A 21,322-nucleotide genomic window follows, 5' to 3' on the forward strand; every position below is an offset into this window, starting at 1 on the left:
ATGCCCAGTTTTGAGCTGCTAGATCTGTTCTGAATCTATCCCATTTAGCACGGTGGTAGTGCCACACAACACAATGGAGGGTGTCCTCAGTGTGAAGATGGGTCTTCGTCTCCATAATGATTGTGCGGTGGTCACTGCTACCAATACTGTCATGGACAGATGCATCTGCGACAGGTAGATTGGTGAGGACGAGGTCAAGTTGGTTTTCCCCTCGTGTTGGTTCTCTCACCACCTGTCGCAGTACTAGTCTGGAAGTTATGTCCTTCAGGACTCAGCCAGCTCGGTCAGTAGTGGTGCTACTGAGCCACTCTTGGTGATGGACATTGAAGTCCCCCACCCAGAGTACATTCTGTGCCCTTGCTACTCTCAGTGCTTCTTCCAAGTGGTGTTCAACATAGAGTACTGATTCATCAGCTGAGGGAGGGCGGTAGGTGGTAATCAGCAGGAGGTTTCCTTGCCTATGCTTGACCTGAAGCCATGAGACTTCATGGGGTCCGGAGTCAATGTTGAGGACTCCCAGGGCCACTCCTTCCTGACTGTATACCAGTGTGCCACCACCCCTGGTGGGTCTGTCCTGCCGGTGGGACAGAACATACCCAGGGATGGTGATGGATGAGTTTGGGACATTGACTGAAAGGTATGACTCTGTGAGTATGACTATGTCAGGCTGTTGCTTGACTAGTCTGTGGGACAGCTCGCCCAATTTTGGCACAAGCCCCCAGATGTTGGTGAGGAGGACTTTGCGGGGTTGACTGGGCTGGGTGTGCCGTTGCCGTGTCCGTAGCCGGTGCCGAGGTTGATGCCGGGTGGTCCGTCCGGTTTCATTCTTATTATTGTGTTTCGTAGCGGTTTGTTACACCTGAGTGGCTTGCTAGGCCATTTCAGAGGGCAGTTAAGAGTCAACCACATTGCTGTGTATCCAGAGTCACATATAGGCCAGACCAGGTAAGAACGGCAGATTTCCTTCCTTAAAAGACATTAGTGAAGCAGATGGGTTTTTACGACAATCTGAGTTTCATGGTTACCATTACTGATACTAGTAATTATTCCAGATTTATTGAATTAACTGAATTTAAATTCCCCAGCTGCTGTGGTGGGATTTCAACTCACGTCTCTGGATCATTAGTCCAGGCCTCTGGATTGCCAGCCCATTACCACTACGCTACTGTTCCCATCCACCACCGTAAAACATTCAGGCCTAGAAATTCAGTGGGCCCTGTGCCCACTTAGCGCCTAACGAGGTCTTCTGCGCCGGCGGGGTTGCTAGCGCGGAAATTGAGTGCAGCGTTAAAGGCGGCGGTAGCCGGTAGCGCTGCGCCGGCACCGATGACGTCATCGGTGTGCGCAGCGCCCCGGTTCCACCCCAATGCCGGCCCGACGCCCATATTCAGTTGTGGCCGCAAACAACGTTCGTGAAACACGGCCTTCATGCAGCGTTAGTGGGGCGCATAAAGGTGGAGGTGCGGCCGGCCGCTTTTTCGGCGGCCGCCTGCCCGCACCTCCCTCCCCGGCCTCCTACACCACCCCCCCCCCGCGGCATTGATGGCTGATTCCCGCGAGCCCGGCACTTCTCCGTGGTGCCGGGCTCATTTGCCGGCAGAATCCAGCGGCGATCTCACGGCTGCAGGCAGCTCCTCCTTAAGAGGAGGAGGCCTGCAGTACCCCAGCCTGCCGCACCGCATCGGGTGGCGCAGCGGCAGCTGGAGCGCTGAAATTCACTTTCAGCGCCCCAAGCGGAGGCGGGCACACCCTGGAACAGCGCCCGGTTCCGACTTGGGGCGCTAAAAGTGAATTTCTGGCGGGCGCAATGGGCTCCGGGCGCTGCGCAAACTTTTGGGCGCAACTGAGCTGGCGGGGCCATACCTAATTTCTAGGCCTCACTCCCTCCACCACCGGCACACCGTGGCTGCAGTGTGTACCATCTACAAGATGCACTGCAGCAACTCGCCAAGGCTTCTTCAGCAGCACCTCCCAAACCCGCGACCTCTTCCACCTAGAAGGACAAGGGCAGCAGACGCGTGGGAACACCACCACCTCCAAGTCCCCCACCATCCCAACTTGGAAGTATCCCGCCGTTCCTTCATCGTCGCTGGGTCAAAATCCTGGAACTGCCTCCCTAACAGCACTGTGGGAGTACCTTCACCACACGGGCTGCAGCAGTTCAAGAAGGCGGCTCACCACCACCTTCTCAAGGGCAACTAGGGATGGGCAATAAATGCTGGCCTATAAATGCTGGCCTTGCCAGCGACGCCCACATCCCATGAACGAATAAAAAAATAATAATTTATTGACCACCAGAGGATGCTACAGTGCAAGTTAGCGGGAGCGAGGCCAAGGCCAGAATGCTGTTATATTGTGTTAAAGAGGATGGACAGTCTGACGCACAACCTCCGTCTGCAGCCAGCCTGGTTTCAGGAGCAGCCAGAGTGTGATTCTGAGAAATGAAACCTAGACAGCAAAAGCCCAAGTGTTGCATGCAGTTTTTTTTTTAAATGCCTGTCCTTGGTCTACTCGCACACCACGTGCTTGCTTTAGTGGAAGCCCAACCACATCAAGTTTTACACTGGCCAGAGGGGTTAGTCGGGTTCCCAACCCTCCAAGGATTGCCCTGGGGGAATTAAAACTTAATCTCCGGGGCACTGCTTCTGGCAACCTAAGAGAAAAATCATAGGGTCACTTCAAAAAAAGTTGTTTTTCTTTCAAATTTACATTTATTAGTTATAGGAGATGGGAGGGGAAAAAGTCTGTTTGACTGACAGCCGCGCATCATCCAATCGGGTAACCAAGAGTGGTTAGCTTTCTAATTGGCTGTGGGAAGGCGGGAGCCGTGAGGATGAGCGTGTCGGGAGACCAATGGCGGAGCGTAGGCGCAGGGCGCTTGGAAGCGGAAGGGTCATGTGACAGTACCCCCAGGAATATGCCCAACCAGAGTTGGCAGCCCAAAGAGTGGCACGGGCCTCAGATTTTAAAAAGTCAATTTGTTTCACCTGCTGAGAGTGGGGAGGTGGGGGCGCAGTGAGTCGGGTCCCTGCCGTGCCCAGCGTCCCAAGTGCCAGCTGCAAGCATTCACAAAGAGACAATAGAAGCCACGCACCTTTTGATTTTGAGGTACATCCTGAGGATCAGTCGGCGGCACATAGTTGAGGACGAGTCTCCGAAACTCGAGCAGATTAAAGAGGGACTGAAGGGGGAGGGAAGAAAGAAAAATAGTATATTAGGTACGGTCAGTGCTGGAGTTTTACAGGTCGCGCACTTAACACAGAGGAGGCCTATGAATATGACAGAGCAATGATCTGATCAACCGATGAGACAAAAGAGAGAAAGGAAAGAGGAAAGATAAAGGAGAAAGAATGATAAAGAAAGGAGAGAGAGAAAGAGCAAGCAAGAGAAAGAGAGAGGGAGAGAGAGAGAAACTTGCATATCTATAGCGCTTTTCAGGACCTCAGGACATCCCAAAGCGCTTTACAGCCAATGAAGTTCTTTTTGAAGTGTAGTCACTGTTGTAATGTTGGAAACGCGGCAGCCATTCGCACACAGCAAGATCCCACAAACAGTAATGCAATAAATGGCCAAATAATCTCTTTTACCTTTAATTTCCTCCTTTCCTATACTGAAGGCATTTGCTCCTTGCTGAGTACAGCTTGACCAGCACCAGACGACCCTCAGGGCCTTGCCTAACTGGCCACCAGTCATGTTAGCCTCCCAAGTTAGTTGCCCACCGAGGTTGGCACAGCTGAGCTGGAATCTGCCCTCAACCCAGCGCCCATAAACGTGCGTGCCCACTAGAGGTCAGCATCAGCAGCAGTCCTTTCCGACGCTCTCCTCTGGTTCTTTTGCCTTGTGAAGTGAATAACCCATAGGAAATAGGAAAGAAATTTCTCCCAACAGAAAGTGTTTACAAATTCTACCAGAGGTTTTCAAAACGACAAGACCAAATGGAGAAATGTGGCTATCCATTTGCCAGTGAGTGGAAACAAGGAGGCACAGATTATCACGTGAAGAATGAAGGGCTGAAGTTAGAAGGATTCTACAACACAAAGGGTTATTCAAACATGAAACGTTTTACCACAAATGATCTGACAGTCCTGCTACTGAAGGCGAGGTGTGGCTATCGGGATGATGTACCTTAACAAACCCGGCACACAACGCTGCAACAGGCCTCAGAGTAGACACATGGAGGGCAGGCTATCCAATCTGCACTGGCGCATGAAGAATGCAAGGATGGCCTTTGCTCATCATCCATCCCTAAACATAGCGCGGATGCTCAAGACCAGCGACGCTCTAAAAATCCACGTTCTGCATATATCTTGAGTTGCTGTTGCTGAGGGATCTTTAGTATTCAGATTTAGGATTGATCCATCTATCAGGCAACTGTCATTTGCAAAGATCCAGGCCCACAAGTTTTAAACAGGACAGATCAGAGGTTTGGGTGACATGGTGTCAGGTGGCTCAGTTAGTGGCACACTCTGGCTTTTGAGTCGGAAGGTTCACGTCCCACTCCAGTGACTCGAGCACAAAATCTAGGCTGACACTCCAGTGCAGTACTGAGGGAGTGCTGCACTGTCGGAGGTGCCGTCTTTCAGATAAGATGGTAAACCAAGGCCCCAGCTGCCCTCTCAGGTGGACAACAACAACATATTTATATAGAGCCTTTAACGTCCCAAGGCGCTTCACAGGAGCGTTATAAAACAAAATGTGACACCGAGCCACGAGATATTCGGGCAGATGACCAAAAGCTTGGTCAAAGAGGTAGGTTTTAAGGAGCATCTTAAAGGAGGAAAGAGAGGTAGAGAGGCGGAGAGGTTTAGGGAGGGAATTCCAGAGCTTAGGGCCCAGGCAGCTGAAGGCACGGCTGCCAGTGGTGGAGCGATTAAAATTGGGGGTGCGCAAGAAGCCAGAAGCAGAGGAGCGCGGCTATTTCGGGGGGTTGTGGAGCTGGAGGAGGTTACAGAGATAGGGAGGCCATGGAGGGAGGGATGTGAAAACAAAGATGAGAATTTTAAAATCGCGGCGTTGCTTAACCAGGAGCCAATATAGGAAGTGAGCACAGGGGTGATGGGTGAACGAGATTTCACCCGTTCTAGTTAGAACACAGGTAGCAGAGTTTTGGATGACCTTACATTTACGGAGGGTAGAACCAGGAGTGCGTTGGAATAGTCAAGTCTAGAGGTAGCAAAGGCATGGATGAGGGTTGCAGCTGCGTCTTGGTATGAAATGTTGGAACTTACAGCGGACGTAAAAGATCCCACAGCACTATTCGAAGAAGAACCGGGGAGTTCTTCCTGGTGTCCTAGCCAATGTTTCATCCTCAAGCAACATTAAAGAAAAACAGAATCGCTGATCATTATCTCATTGCTATTTGTGTGGGAGCAAATTGGCTGCTGCGTTTCCTCCATTACAACAGTAACCACACTTTAACAGTGCCTCATTGTCTGCAAAGCGCTTTGGGGAGTTTTGCGAAAGGTGCTTTATACTGTTTCTTTGATAAGCACAGGTAGAGCAGAATCGCCTGTGCTTCAAGGGCTGTCCATTGCCAGGGCTGACTGGCCTGGCGTGGACCAGAGTCGCGGTTTGAAGATCACGGACCTTGGATACAAATTTTAAAATGCAGTAAAAGGAAACACTTGAAGTGAGTGAGCAGCTTCAAAGGGTGCTTTTTGTTCATTGCCGTATGATTTGTTTGGTCTCTTTCCTCTTATTTGCGTGAATTAATCTTCGTCAAGGTGAAAGGTTTCAGCAAACGGGTGATGGAAATTTCCACGCAGGGTGCAGCACGGCACCAACGAGAGCACGGGGTGATTCACGATTCCCGAACATCGAGCTCTCGCTCTTGGCTGCGTCTTGGTACGAGATGTTTGCACTTACAGCAACACTTTTTAATTCCAGTGCTATGACAAAATACTAATTGTAGCTTAAGGAAGACTCAGTGTACAGATGTCACTTCCAACAGAGGAATCGATGGGGTGACTGCGAGGTGGTGAAGGGAGAAGAAAGGGAGGTAAAAAGAATTTTCTACACGTCAAATAAGTGCTCCTTAGTAATAATTCATAGGGCATTTCTGTACTTAACCTCTGGCCCACGCGAGCTCCAAATAAACATGTCAAGGTCAGTGAAAGCCCCATGAAGCTATTAATCCTCAATAACATTTTGCCAATTTGTAACTGGATCTACTGCAGTGGAACAGAGTCTTGATCACTTGTTTACATCTACGCTGAATGGCAGCTGATTGCAAACCGTGGGCACATTTAAAAACATGTTATATAAAAGCCAACATCGGACGCACGTGGCTCTCCCCTCTCTGCAGCCCACGCAGGCAACTCTCCCCCACCACAGCCGACATCCCACATGCGCGTCTCTTCCACCACCACCATCACCGCAGCCAATGCCCCGCCCCGGACAGGATTCGGTTCGGCTGCAATGGTCTCAGCTCAGGCATGAAGAACGGTCATTTGGGCAAAGTGCCAAGACAGTGAGCTGGCAGCAAGTGTACGCAAGCACCGGTCAATGTAACCGTGGGGGGGAGACAAATTACCAAAAGGAGGGCCTACATTGCTCATGTTGCCAGCATTATCCAAATCAAAACAGCCAACACAATGATTAACTGGTCTCAGTCGCTTTTCCAAAGGCTGAAGAGCGCATCAAGAATGAAATAAGTTCAATATTTCGGTATTTAAGTGTTTGCATAAAAAAAAATGGAATACTTTCTGACTGCATCCCAATATAGGCTCCATCACCTTCCACCCCCAATTTCTCAAAGTTCCTCTCTGCAGCCAATGTCAAATGGAATATCCTGACCTCCTCCCTTCAAGAAACAGATAAGGAGTGATCCATAAGATCCCCTGGTTCACCCTCCTCAACAAGTTGTGCTTCTAGCCAAAACAATCAGGCTTTATAGGACCGTGGTTCACTACTGTCACTTTTATTTTGTGGGCATTGGTGAGCTGGGAGTTTCTGGTCTGCTTTCACTTCTTAGATTCAAACCCCCTCTCCGGCCGGCCTCCATTGTAAATGATCGATTTAGTTCCTCATTGAGACGCCTAGGTGAAGATAGCAGGACCCCACCTGATCAGAAAACAAGTCAGAGAAGATGACACGGTAAATCAAGTGGAAATAGTTCGGAGACTCTTGTGCTTGAACATATTGCAGGATGAAAGGAAGACCCGGGGTAGGAGAGGAATTCTACAGTATTGAGGTCATGGGAAAGAATAATCGTGTTTGACAAATCTGTTCAAGAGTTTTTTGAAGATGTAACTAGTAGGATGGATAAGGGGGAACCAGTGGATGTAGTGTATTTGTATTTTCAAAAAGCATTCGATAAGGTGCCACACAAGAGGTTATTACACAAAATTAGGACTCATGGGATTGGGGGTAATGTATTAGCATGGATTGAGGAGTGAATGGACAGAAAACAGAGAGTAGGAATAAACGGGACTTTTTCGGGTTGGCAATCTGTAACTAGCGGGGTACCGCAAGGATCATTGCTTGGGCCTCAGCTATTCACAATCTTTATTAATGACTTAGACGAAGGGACTGAGTGTAACGTATCCAAGTTTGCTGATGATACAAAGTTAGGTGGGAAAGTAAGCTATGAGGAGGACGCAAAGAGGCTGCAGAGAGATATAGGCAGGCTGAGTGGGCAAGAACATGGAAAACGGAATACAATGTGGGGAAGTGTGAAGTTATCCACCTTCGACGGTGAGAGACTGGGAAATGTTTGCATTCAGAGAGACCTGGGTGTCCTTGTACATGAATCACAGAAAGTTAACATGCGGGTACCGCAAGCAATTAGGAAAGTAAATGGTACGTCAGGTTTTGTTACAAAGGGATTAGAGTATAAGAGTAAAGAAGTCTTACTACAATTATACAGGGCATTGGTGAGGCCACACCTGGAGTACTGTGTACAGTTCTGGTCTCCTTACCTAAGGAAAGACATACTTGCCTTAGAGGGAGTGCAACAAAGGTTGTCTAGACTGGTTCCTGGGATGGGGGATTGCCCTATGAGGAGAGATTGAGTAGACTAGGCCTATATTCACTAGAGTTTAGAAGAATGAGAGGTGATCTAATTGAAACATATAAAATTCTTATGCGGCTTGTCAGGGTTAATGCTGGGAAATCGTTTTCCCTGGCTGGGGAGTCTAGAACCAGGGGTCAGTCTCAGAATAAGGGGTCAGCCATTTAGGACTGAGATGAGGAGAAATTTCTTCACTCAGAGGGTGGTGAATCTTTGGAATTCTCTACCCGAGAGCTGTGGATGCTTAGTCGTTGAGTATATTCAAGACAGAGGTCGATAAATTTTGGGGAATTAAGGGATATGGGGATAGTGCGGGAAGGTGGAGTTGAGGTAGAAGATCAGCCATGATCTTCTCGAAAGGCCAAATGGCTGACTCCAGCTCCTATTTCTTATATGTTAATAAGTTACAGGAGACAGTGCAGTAAGACTGGAGGGGAGGGGAAGAGAAAGTGGAGGGATCAGGACAGCTCAGAAAGATCACGAGAGTAAAGCTCACAGAAGCAAAGGTAACAAAAAAATAAAGAACTAGAAAAAGATATTTTATTCATTGTCGTGGATGTGTGCGGTGCTGGCAAGACCAGCATTTATTGCCTGCCCCAGTTGCCCTTGAGAAAGTGGTGGTGGGCCGCCTTCTTGAACCGCTGCATTCCATGTGGTAAAGAGAGAGGGTGACTGCCAGAGGCTAGAGGTAGGGGGGGGGGGGGGGGGGGGGGGAATCAGCTTACGAAGGTTTATTAGGTTCCAGGGAAATAGGACGCACCGCGTGACGGGAGCAATTAACTCAGAAAGTGTGCTGGAGTAGGCTACCTCCTAAAAAACAAGTACGACTAGTTTACATAAACAAATGAGTCACTCAGACGGGAGCTGCTACCTGATCCGTCAGCTTAGGTATCACTTCCAGGCTCGCTTGTTTCTAAATTGGTTGTCGCTGGCCAGTCATCGCAGTACTTAGGGCAGGGGTGGGGGGGCGGGGGTGTTGGAGCAAAAACAAACTGGTGTGAAACACATTGGATTTCCCCAGGCGAGCAAAGTCCTCTCCCGAATCTGTTCAGGTTAACAGCACAATTTGTTTTTGGAAGATCTCTGCACCACAGCCCATTCAATCACTCATACAAAACAGAGAATACTGGCCTCCCAGTGCAGTACTGAGGCAGCGCTGCACTGTCGGAGGTGCCTGCTTTCAGATGAGGCATTAAACCGAGGGTCCCATCTGCCTTCTCAGGTGGATGTAACAGATCCCACGGCACTATTTCAAAGCAGAGCAGGGGAGTTCGTCACGGTGTCCTGGCCAATATTTATCCCTCAACCAACATCACTAAAACAGGCTATCTGGTCATTATCACATTGCTGTTTGTGGGAGCTTGCTGTGCGCAAATTGGCTGCCATGTTTCCTACATTACAACAGTGACCACACTTCAAAAGTACTTCATTGGCTGTAAAGCGCTTTGGGACATCCTGAGGCCGTGAAAGGTGCAAGTCTTTCTTTCTTTACATGAAAGAATGAGTCTTCAGGAGAAGTTACAGCTTCCCCAATATCGCAGCCTGTAATTTGGCCAGACAGGGTAGGTGGTGACTCTTGCCACACATGCGTGTATCTCAAGGCGAAGACAAGAGTGGGCTCAATTCCGATTCCCTTGCAGTGGAACAGCCTGATGATTCTCGTCCGTCACAGCACACAAAGGAGAAGTGAAGGCCTGGGGTGAAACATGCTTGATGCTTCTGGAACCACACCTGCGGGATGGTTAACCACCCTGCCCCAGCCCTTCAGGAGAAAATGAAACTCTTTGGAGAGAAAGAACAAACCGGGCTCTCACCTGAATGACTGCACTGAACCAGCAGGTGTTTCCCACATTCTTCAGCCCGACAGGACAGTTCTCCTGTCGCTTCCGATCGTACGGATTTACCGAGTCACTCCATACCTCTCCTTGAGTCCTTTTCAAGCTGGCCTTGTTTTCTGCGATGCTGGCTTCTAGTACTCTTAGTGACAATAAAAATAACAAAAATTATATTATAAACTAAAAGTGTCTGGACCATGAAGTGAGAAATCTTAGCAAGCCCAGAGATCCTCATCAACTGACACTGGCAACGAAGGGGTGCTCGTGCCCATTTTTTCACAGATCGCTTCTTATTTCAGACAGAGTCTCAACTTCGAGAATCAGTCAGAACCTTAAAAAGCAGCAGCCCCAACTCTGCTAGAAATAAGAAAGTTAAAATGCTGCCCGGCGAATGTACAAGCGCTAGTCGAAGGTGGTGCTATTGCTTGGATTTCAGTGACGTGAGCTTGGGGAGTACTCACATACTATGTCCACTTCAATTATGACAACCTGCCCAACTATACAATTATAGAATCATAGAATGATACAGCACAGGAGGCCATTCATCCCATTGTGTCTGTGTCGGCTCTTTAGTAGAGCTATTCAATTAATCCAACTCCCCTGATTAGAGTACATCCCCCCCACCCCCCAAATCTCGCCATTCCTGCACCCCCTTTAAAACTGTTGTTTATATTGCCTCTCCTCCTTCCTACCAAAATGCATCACGTCACTGCATTAAATTGCATCTGCCACGTGTCTGCCCATTTCACCAGTCAGTTTATGTCACCGTGAGGTCTGTTACTATCCGCCTCATTGTGCTTACTACATGTCCCGAGTTTTGTCTGCTCTTCTGAACTCGGGCTGTGCCCAGGGACAGCATTTTGTGCTGCGTAATGCCAAGGCGAATTACTGGCAGTGGGAGCAATTTGAGGCGATGGATTTATGGTACTGCGCAAGAAGCCCATCGCGCATTAAAGTGTATTGGGTTAAGTGAAATACTTTCCTGTAGCATTAGTGCCAATGTGCTATATAAGCCCAAGGACAACACTGATATACTTAATTCACTTAGCTTCACAAAGAATGATCATCAATACAGCACAATACAGTCTACTCCAGATTATTAAAAGCATTTTTTGCATGAAAAAATTTAGTACTGCAAATTAAGCAACTTTGAATTAAGAGTAGACTCCATTCTCCCACTTATCAAGTTCTGGGGGACTCGAACAGATTTTTCTTTTGAACTATGTATCGAACTAGCACAACATACTCCAAATTGAAGAAGCCAATTTGTAAACCCTGCTGCACCCTAAAAATGGCACGGTGCAGTGGCTGCTGATAGCAGAGTGCAAACTGCCCTACTGTAATCACAATGGAGGACGAGGCAATGGGAGATAGAAGATCGGAGCAGGAGTAGGCCATTCGGCCCTTCGAGCCTAGAAGTATTGGCACAAAATGTACTTATTTTTAATGACCTTCTTGCAAATTTTGTCCTCAAAATGTTACTGCTTGGGGAATTGAACACTTTCCCACTTCAGGGCTGTGACGACAACAAGTAATTCCAGGAAAGGTTCAGCACAAGGAGATTTGAACTCCCTCTGCACTGCCCCATCAAGCACTCTGGGTTAGGGTGTCGCAGGGATGCCCAATATTTTGTCTTCCTGGGCTGCGTGGGTGTATAATGGAGCCTTGGGGGTCATATATAACAAGAACATACATAGCTTGCAACCACAGACACTAAATCTTCCCACCATTCCCTCCGAGAACAAATCTCAGCCCTCTTACTTCCACCCCTCAATCTGGCCACAAATTGTAACCTCCTCCCCACCCCGAAGTGAAAGATAAAAACTGCAAGACTCTGAGTGACAGCAGCCGCCAAAAATCTTTGGACCAGGGGCAACGGAGGGACTGCATTGGTAAAGAAACACAAGCATCAGGAGCGCTAAAATAGCTGGGAACAAGACAGGCAGCTTGCATCACAGCCCCTTTCCAATGAGCAGAAACCACCCACTCCCTCCGGCGTATGAGGCACAACTCTCACTCACCAAGCACGAATCCCAACCCCAAACCCTCGTATCACGAATCACAACCATCACCCGTCACCCCCCCACCACCCCCCCCCCCCTCCCTCACTGAGCACAAACCGAACCAGCCCTGGTGAGGAAGGTGCTTCCACTCCCCCCACTTAGATGGGAGCACAGCCTCGAACGCCACCCCCGCTCATCGCGAACCGCAATCTCCCTCCCCCCCACAATGTCCTCCTTCTGTCTCCCATGTTTCCCTCCCCTCCTCCCAACTTGATCCTCCCCTGCCCTTCCTGCTCTCTCCCATCTGTCTCTTTTCCCCTACCTCTTTCTTTATCCAATTCAGTTATACCCCCACACCGTCTTAACAGTTTAACCTGACTGTGTTCTTGACTACCCATGTGCAATGCCACAAGAGGTCGATTAGTTTTAAGGTAACACTTGCACACTTTCCTCTTCTGCACCCTAAGGCAAGGAAGCAGCGTCACCGTCCTCATAGGCAAAGCGTCCCAGAGACCTTAAAAAGCTCAATAAACTTCAAACACACGGCAACATATGCTCAAATGTTTAGGTGATCTCATCGGCTTTGGTTTCTGATAACATGTGCACTCATCGAGTGGCTGAATACCAGGTCTATCTGCAGCCAATCACTCATGCTGTCAGTAAAGTATACTTAACGCATCTGCCTTGATGGCTATGTCCAGGAAGAGTCTCTCAAGGGTACACAAGTACTCAGAACACCAACAAAATCACAAAGATGAACAGTTAGCTTGCAGCCTCTCGCTATTCAGAGTATGCTTTTCAATAAACTATTAATTCCATTAAAACAAAGGATTGTGGAAATTCCCTCCTCCCCCAGTGAGCTGGCATGTAATGGCATTTCCCAGTGTCTTAGTAAGCTATGCACGGGATCCAGGTTCAATTCTTCACAATGGACTGAATTAGTGGATCTCAGCAACGACAGTGTTATTATCCACCTGCGTAGGGAGGGAAAAAGTTGCCAGGATTCCCAACTCCTCAACACTATCCAATGAGGTACCGGAGGGTACATGACACCCATGGAATTCTACCCCAGAAAGAAATGGGGAAGAATTACATCGGATATACAGCACAGAAACAGACCATTCAGCCCAACAAGTCCATACTGGAGTTTATGCTCCACTCGAGCCTCCTCCCGTCTTTCCTCATCTAACTCTCAGCATAACCCTCTATTCCCTTCTCCTTCATGTGCTTATCTAACCGCCCTTTAAATGCATCTATACTATTCGCTTCAACCACTCCCTGTGGTAGCGAGTTCCACCCTCTGGGTGGAGAAGTTTCTTTGGAATTCCCGATTGGATTTCTTGGCGACTATCTTATATTGACGGCCTCTGGTTTTGCTCTTCCCCAGAGGCAGAAACACTATCTCTGTATCCACTCTATTAAAACCTCTCATAATTTTAAAGACCTCTATTAGGTCACCGCTCAGTTTTTTATTTTCAAGGGAGAAGAGACCCAGCCTGTTCATTCTTTCTTGATAGGTATAACCTCACATTCCTGGTATCATCCTTGTAAATCTTTTTTCACCCTCTCCAGTGCCTCTATATCCTTTTTATAATATGGCGACCACAATTGTACGCAGTACTCCAAGTGTGGTCTAACCAAGGTTCGATACAGATTTGGCATAACATCTCTACTTTTCAATTCTATCCCTCTAGAAATAATTCCTAGAGCTTGGTTTGCATTTTTATGTGGTCTTATTAACCTGCTTCGCTACTTTTAGAACATAAGAAATAGGAGCAGGAATAGGCCACTTGGCCTCTCAAGCCCGCCATTCAATAAAATCATGGCTGATCTTGGGCTCAAAGCCACTTCCCTGTCTGCTCCCCATAACCCTTCACTCCCTTATCTTGTAAAAATCTGTCTATCTCCACCTTAAATGTATTTAATGACCCAGCCTCCGCGGCTCTCTAGGGCAGAGAATTCCAGATTTACGACCCTCTGAGAGAAGAAATTCCTCCTCATCGCGAGGGGAAACATCTTCTCTGCATCTACCTTGTCGAGCCCCCTTAGTATCTTATCTGTTTCAATAAAATCACTGCTCATTCTTCTAAACTCCAATGAGTATATGCCCAACCTGCTCAAACTTTCTTCATAAGTCAACCCCCTCATCTCAAGAATCAACCGTGTGAATCGTCTCTGAACTGCCTCCAATGCAAGTATATCCTTCCTTAAATAAGGAGGCCAAAACTGTACGCAGTACTCAAGGTGTGGTCTCACCAATACCCTGTACAGTTGTAGCAGGACCTTCCCTGCTTTTATATTCCAACCCCCTTGAAATAAAGGCCAACATTCCATTTGCCTTTTTGATTACTTGCTGCACCTGCATGCTAACTTTTTGTGTTTCATGTGCAAGGACCCCCAGGTCCCTCTGAACTGTAGCATTTTGTAATCTCTCTCCATTTAAATAATAATTTGCTTTTTTATTTTTCCTGCCAAAGTGAATAACCTCGCACTTTCCAACATTATACTCCATCTGCCAAATGTTTGCCCACTCACTTAGCCTGTCTATATCCCTTTGCAGATTCTTTTGAGTCCTCTGCACAACTTGCTTTCCCACCCATCTTTGTATCATCCGCAAACTTGGCTACATTACACTCGGTCCCTTCATCCAAGTCATTAATGTAGATTGTAAATAGTTGAGGCCCCAGCACCGATCCCTGTGATACCCCACTAGTTACCGTTTGCCAACCAGAAATGACCCATTTATCCCGACTCTCTGCTTTCTGTTAGTTAGTCAATTCTCTATCCATGCTAATATATTACCCCCAACTCAGTGAGCTCTTATCTTATTCAGTAACCTTTTATGTGACACCTTATTGAATGCCTTCTGGAAATCCAAATACACCACATCCACTGGCTCACCCTTATCCACCCGACTCGTTACATCCTCAAAGAACTCCAGCAAATTTGTTAAACATGATTTCCCTTTCATAAAACCATGCTGATTCTGCTTGACTGCATTATGATTTTCCAAATACCCTGCTACTGCTTCCTTAATGAAGGACTCCAGCATTTTCCCAACGACAGATGTTAGGCTAACTGGTCTATAGTTTCCTGCTTTCTGTCTCCCTCCCTTCTTAAATAGGGGTGTTACATTTACGGTTTTCCAATCCGCTGGGACCTCTCCAGAGTCCAAGGAATTTTGGAAGATTGCAACCAATGCATCCACCATCTCTGCAGCCACTTCTTTTAAGACCCTGGGATGCAGGTCATCTGGTCCAGGGGACTTGTCGTCTTTTAGTCCCATTATTTTACCAAGTACTTTTTCCTTAGTGATAGTGATTTTCATTAGTTTCCCCCTCCCTGTGGCCACTTGATTGTCCATTATTGGGATGTTGTTAGTGTCTTCTACTGTGAAGACAGATACAAAATATTTGTTCAGAGTCTCTGCCATTTCCCCGTTCCCCATTATTAATTCCCCAGTCTTATCCTCTAAGGGACCGATGTTTACTTTAGCTACTCTCTTCCTTTTCATATACCTGTAGAAGCTCTTACTTTCAATTTTAATATTTCTTGCCAGTTTACTCTCATAATTCATCTCCTCTCTCTCCATTATTTTTTTTTAAACATCCTTTGCTGGTTTTTAAAAATTTCCCAATCCTCTGGCCTCCCACCAATCTTGGCAACATTGTATGCCTTCATTTTCAATTTGATACCATCCTTTACTTCTTTAGTTAGCCACGGACAGTGCTCCTTAGGTGATTTGTGTATTTGTACTCCCAGATCCCTTTGCTCTTCTGCCCCATTTAGATTCTTATTTTCCAAGCAATATGTCACCTCCTTATTTTTCTTACCAAAATATAATACCTCACCTGTGTTGAAATTCATTTGCCAATTATATGATGTATCGGAGAGTACACGACACTCATGGAACTCTACCCCAGAAAGAAATGGGGAGAATAAAGGGGAGAAAAACACCTGACACAGATTCAAGTAGGGGTGCTCTTCTGGGGGTGGAGTTGAGGCTCATTGATGGATGACTGTAGAAGGAACATTACTGTATAGCTGGCCTGCTCGATACCTAATCTGGGAGTGCACAATGTTGATAATGGACAAGTATTCCATTCCCTCCAATGATAGCCATCCTTTTGAATGATCACATAAAAGTATTCAATCAATATCCTTTAACCTTTCCTGCCAGTACACTCCATGCAACCCTCCCCCACATCCTCCCAACCAAGATGGTACCTTTCACTGTCTTAGGATGTCCCAAAGCACTTCACAACCAATGAATTCCTTTTGAATCACTCATTTTACATAGGTCCTTACAGCCAGCAAAGGAGGCAGACTTCTGGCCTATCACCCTGTGCTGAGTTCAAACCCAAGTCCCATTATTTAAAGAGCAGTGAGCACCATCCGATCCCGAAAGTCACAATGCAATGGCCAAATTGACACCGATTGACAGCTCCCAGGTACAGTTAGTTTTGCCCTAATTTGTTCCCACTCCTTCCCCTGAAGGCAGGGACTAATGCTGGGGCACTGCCTCTTGAGCACCAGCTGCTCTGCAAGATCTCATCCGTGGCCATTCTTCATGCACGAGCCTGAGCACTGGGCATCAGTAGGCTATTCAACCAGAGAATCATCACAGCTGGGCTTGGCGGCCACACGCGGGCATTTTATGTGGTCAGGAGCAGGAACTCGGACAGGAACCCATGCCCTTACCATTGTGTCAGCCGTGGCTCAGTGGGTAGCACTCTCAACCTCTGAATCAGAAGGTCATGTCCCACTCCAGAGATTGGAGCACAGAAATCCAGGCCAACACTCCCAGTGCAGTACTGAGGGAGTGCTGCAGTGTCGGAGGTGCCGTCTTTTGGATGACGTTAAACCGAGGCCCCGTCTGCTCTCTCAGGGGGATATAAAAGATCCCATGGCACTATTTTGAAGAGGAGCAGGGAGTTATCCACAGTGTACTGGCCAATATTTATCCTTCAACCAACATAACTAATTTTTTTAAAAATCATCACATTGCTGGGAGCTTGCTGTGCATAAACTGGCTGCTGCGTTTCCTACATTACAACAGTGACTACACTTCAAAAATAACTTCATTGGCTGTGATGTGCTAAGGATGTGAACGGCATTATATAAATGCAAGTCTAGCTTTCTTTTCACACCCTAAAGATCAGCTAACTGGGATTGATCCTAGGAACTTTCAATTCCTAATGGCTAACTGGGATTGACACGAGGAACTTTCTATTCCTAATGGCTCTGCTCCACACCTTTGCTAACGAAACTGGCAAGAAGGTTTTCCTTGCTTCGGGACGGGGAAAAGAAGGATGTCAAAACTTCGAAGAATCCCAAGATAGGGATGCAGTGTGAAGCATGTGATTTCTGCTGCAGACCATCTCCAGCTGGGCACGGTGAAGAAGGTAAAAAAAAAAGTGATGAGGATCATTACAGGTAGAAACTACACGACATGCAAAGGGAGACTCGGTGACAAGGCATTGGGGGGGAGGGGGAAAAGCAATAGTACTGGTGAAACACAACAACAACAAAAATACACACGAATAGGAAAATGAAACTGAAGGGAGAACAGCAACAAAGGAATCAAAACCTAGACTGAAAAGAGAAACTGAATGTGAACTGGGGAAGTATGTAATGATTAATCTGAGGCTAACCTCATAAACCACAAGTTAGTCAGAAACATGAGCCCGGTCAGTGGAATATAAATAGGTATTACACGCACACGCCTGTTACGTGTTCTATTTATACTGGAATGGTGCAGAAAAGACTCAAAACATGTGAATGAAGTGCTATCTTCGAAGGCGGTTCAGCTGCTTTCAAAGGTCACAAGGAAGCTACTGTGAGGAGCAGTGCGGACGGTAAAAGATCATTCTTACTTCCCTGACAAAGCTTTGTCGATTGTAATGGGAAGCGACGGAAAACCATAAACTTTTCATCAGCACGACCTCGTACACAAATTGATGCGTTAGAATCAATTTTTATTTGGTCCATTGATTTCAGATCTCTTTTCCTTTCAACTGTAACTTCATAGAATCTTACAACACAGGAGGCGGCCATTCGGCCCATCGTGCCTGCTCTTTGAAAGAGCTACCCAATTAATCCCACTCCCCCACTCTTTCCCCACAGCCCTGCAAATGTTTCTGTTTCAAGTAGACCTACAATTCTTTATTGAATCTGATTCTAGCACCCTTTTAGGAAGTGCATTCCAGATCATCATAATTCACTGCATTAAAAAAAATTCTTCTCATCTAGTCTCTGGCTCTTTTGCCAATTATCCTAAATCTGTGTCCTTTGGTTACCAATCATCCTGCTGATAGAGTAAATAAGGAGAAATTGTTTCCATCAAATCGCCTCATAATCTAACAACTCTATTAAATCTCCCCTTAACCTTCTCTGCTCTAAGGAGAACCCCAGCTTCTCTAGTCTCCCGACATAACTGAAGTCCCCCATCCCTGGCACTATTCTAGTGACATAGAAACATAGAAGATAGGAGCAGGAGTAGGCCATTCGGCCCCTCGAGCCTGCTCCGCCATTCAATGAGATCATGGCTGATCATCCAAATTCAGTACCCTGTCCCTGCCTTCTCCCCATATCCCTTGATCCCTTTAGCCTTAAGAAATATATCCAACTCCTTCTTGAATATATTTAATGAACTGGCCTCCACCGCCCTCTGTGGCAGAGAATTCCACAGGTTCACCACTCTCTGGGTGAGGAAATTCCTCCTCATCTCAGTCCTAAATGGCTTACCCCTTATCCTTAGATTATGACCCCTAGTTCTGGACTCCCCAGCCATCGGGAACATCCTTCCTGCATCTAGTCTGTCCAGGCCTGGCAGAATTTTATAGGTTTCGATGAGATCCCCTCTCAATCTTCTAAACTCCAGTGAGTATAAGCCCAATCGACACAATCTCTCCTCATACGTCATTCCTGCCATCCCAGGTATCAGCCTGGTGAATCTTCGCTGCACTCCTTCCATGGCAAGAACATCCTTCCTCAGATAAGGCGACCAAAACGGCACACAATACTCAAGGTGCGGTCTCACCAAGGCCCTGTACAACTGCAGCAAGACATCCTTGCTCCTGTACTCAAACCCTCTCGCTACGAAGGCCAACATACCATTTGCCTTCTTAACCGCCTGCTGCACCTGCATGCTTACCTTCAGCGACTTGTGCACAAGGACACCCAGGTCTCGTTGCACTTCCCCTTCTCCCAATCGATTGCCATTTAGAGAATAATCTGCCTTCCTGTTTTTGCCACCAAAGTGGATAACCTCACATTTATCCACGTTATATTGCATCTGCCATGTTTCTGCCCAATCACCCAACATGTCCAAATCATCCTGGAGTTTCTCGACATCCTCCTCACAGCACACCCGCCCACCCAGCTTTGTGTCGTCTGCAAATTTGGAGATATTACATCTAGTTCCCTTGTCCAGATCATTTATATATATCGTGAACAGCTGGGGTCCAAGGACCGATCCCTGCGGTACCCCACTAGTCACTGCCTGCCACTCGGAAAACGACCCATTTATTCCAACTCTTTGCTTTCTATCTGCCAACCAGTTCTCTATCCAAGTCAATACCTTGCCCCCAGTCCCATGTGCCTTAATTTTGCACGCTAATCTCTTATGCGGGACCTTATCGAAAGCCTTCTGAAAGTCCAAATGCACCACATCCACTGGTTCTCCCTTATCTATTTTACCAGTTACATCCTCAAAAAATTCCAGTAGATTAGTCAAGCATGATTTACCTTTTGTAAATCCATGTTGACTTTGTCCGATCCTGTCACTGCTTTCCAAGTGCTCTGCTATTACATCTTTTATAATGGACTCTAGCATTTTCCCCACCACCGATGTCAGGCTTACCGGTCTATAATTCCCTGCTTTTTCTCTACCACCTTTTTTGAATAGTGGGGTAACATTAGCTACCCTCCAATCCATGGGTACTGTTCCAGAGTCTATCGAGTTCTGGAAGATGGCCAGCAATGCATCTATCTCCAGGGCCACTTCCTTAAGTACCCTAGGATGTAGATTATCAGGCCCTGGGGATTTATCGGCCTTCAATCCAGTCAACTTCCCCAACGCCATTTCCTTACAAATACTGATTTCTTTCAGTTCCTCCCTCTCATTAGTCCCTATGTTCCCCGACATCTCTGGGAGGTTATTTGTGTCCTCCTTTGTGAAGACAGAACCAAAATATGTATTTAATTGGTCTACCATTTCTTTGTTCCCCATTATAAATTCCCCTGATTCTGACTGTAAGGGACCTACGCTTGACTTCACCAATCTTTTTCTCTTCACAGTCAGTTTTTATGTTCCCTGCCAGCTTACTTTCATAATCTATTTTCCCCCTCTTAATTAATCCCTTGGTCCTCCTTTGCTGAATCCTAAACTGCTCCCAATCCTCAGGTTTGCGGCTTTTTTTGGCCAATTTATATGTCCTCTCTTTGGATTTTATGTTATCCCTAATTTCCCTTGTTAGCCACAAGTAAATCTCCTCTGCACCCTCTCCAAGGCCTTGGCATCCTTCCTAAAGTGTGATGCCCAGAATTGGACACAATACTCCAGCTGAGGCCTAACCAGTGATTTATAAAAGTTTAGCATAACAATGGATCTTGTTTGCTTTTTTTTAATCAATGGCTCTGTGTAAAAGTGGTTCCTGAGGCTGACCATGAAGTTAACAATATACATAGGAACATAGAACCTTGATCTCAATAAAGCAAAATGGATGCTGTTTCAAATTTTTACATGGCTACTTTATCACTTGTATTCAATAAAACATAAGAACTAAGAATTAGGAGCAGGAGATGGCTTTGAGCCTGCTCCGCCATTCAATAAGGTCATGGCTGATCTTCGACCTCTACTCCACTTTCCCACCCGATCCCCATATCCCTTGATTCCCCTAGAGTCCAAAACTCTATCGATCTCAGCTTTGAATATACTCAACAACTCAGCATCCACAGCCCTTTGGGGTAGAGAATTCCAAAGATTCACAATCCTCCGAGTGAAGAAATTTCTCCTCATCTCAGTCTTAAATGGCCGACCCCTTATCCTGAGACTGACCCCTGGTTCTAGACTCTCCAGCCAGGGGAAACAACCTCTCAGCATCTACCCTGTCAATACCCCTCAGAATCTTATATGTTTCAACAAGATCAACTCTCGTTCTTCTAAACTCCAAAGAGTTTAGGCCCAATCTATTCAATCTCTCCTCATAGGACAACCCACTCATCCCAGGGATCAATCTTATGATGTCTGGAGTGAGCGTGTATTGGACTGCACAATACTACAATAAAGTGTCGGTGGTTCCAGGTCTGTCAGTGGTAGCGGCGGGAGCGAGAGCAATTTGAAGTGAGTATAAGAGTTTCCCGCAAGGGGTATTTTGGTTTGAGTGCAGTTTGTCCCCCACGGCATATTGATACCAACTCAATAAATAAGCACAATGGTTTTTTTAACTCATTCATGGGATGTGGACGTC

At 46.8% G+C, this 21,322-nt stretch overlaps 1 protein-coding gene across 1 annotated transcript in view; it reads right to left on the reverse strand.

Annotated features, from left to right (window-relative positions):
• Positions 1-21,322, reverse strand: part of LOC147107891 (ubiquitin carboxyl-terminal hydrolase 25-like) — a 179,380-nt gene that overhangs the window by 109,935 nt on the left and 48,123 nt on the right. The window contains 2 exon segments of the mRNA XM_086007271.1: positions 3,095-3,181; positions 9,826-9,988. Coding sequence (XP_085863397.1) covers positions 3,095-3,181; positions 9,826-9,988 — 250 coding nt within the window.

Source organism: Somniosus microcephalus, chromosome 14, assembly GCF_052327205.1.
Source record: "Somniosus microcephalus isolate GS21.2 chromosome 14, FLI_Smic_1.0, whole genome shotgun sequence".
In the NCBI taxonomy this organism is placed as follows: Eukaryota; Metazoa; Chordata; class Chondrichthyes; order Squaliformes; family Somniosidae; genus Somniosus; species Somniosus microcephalus.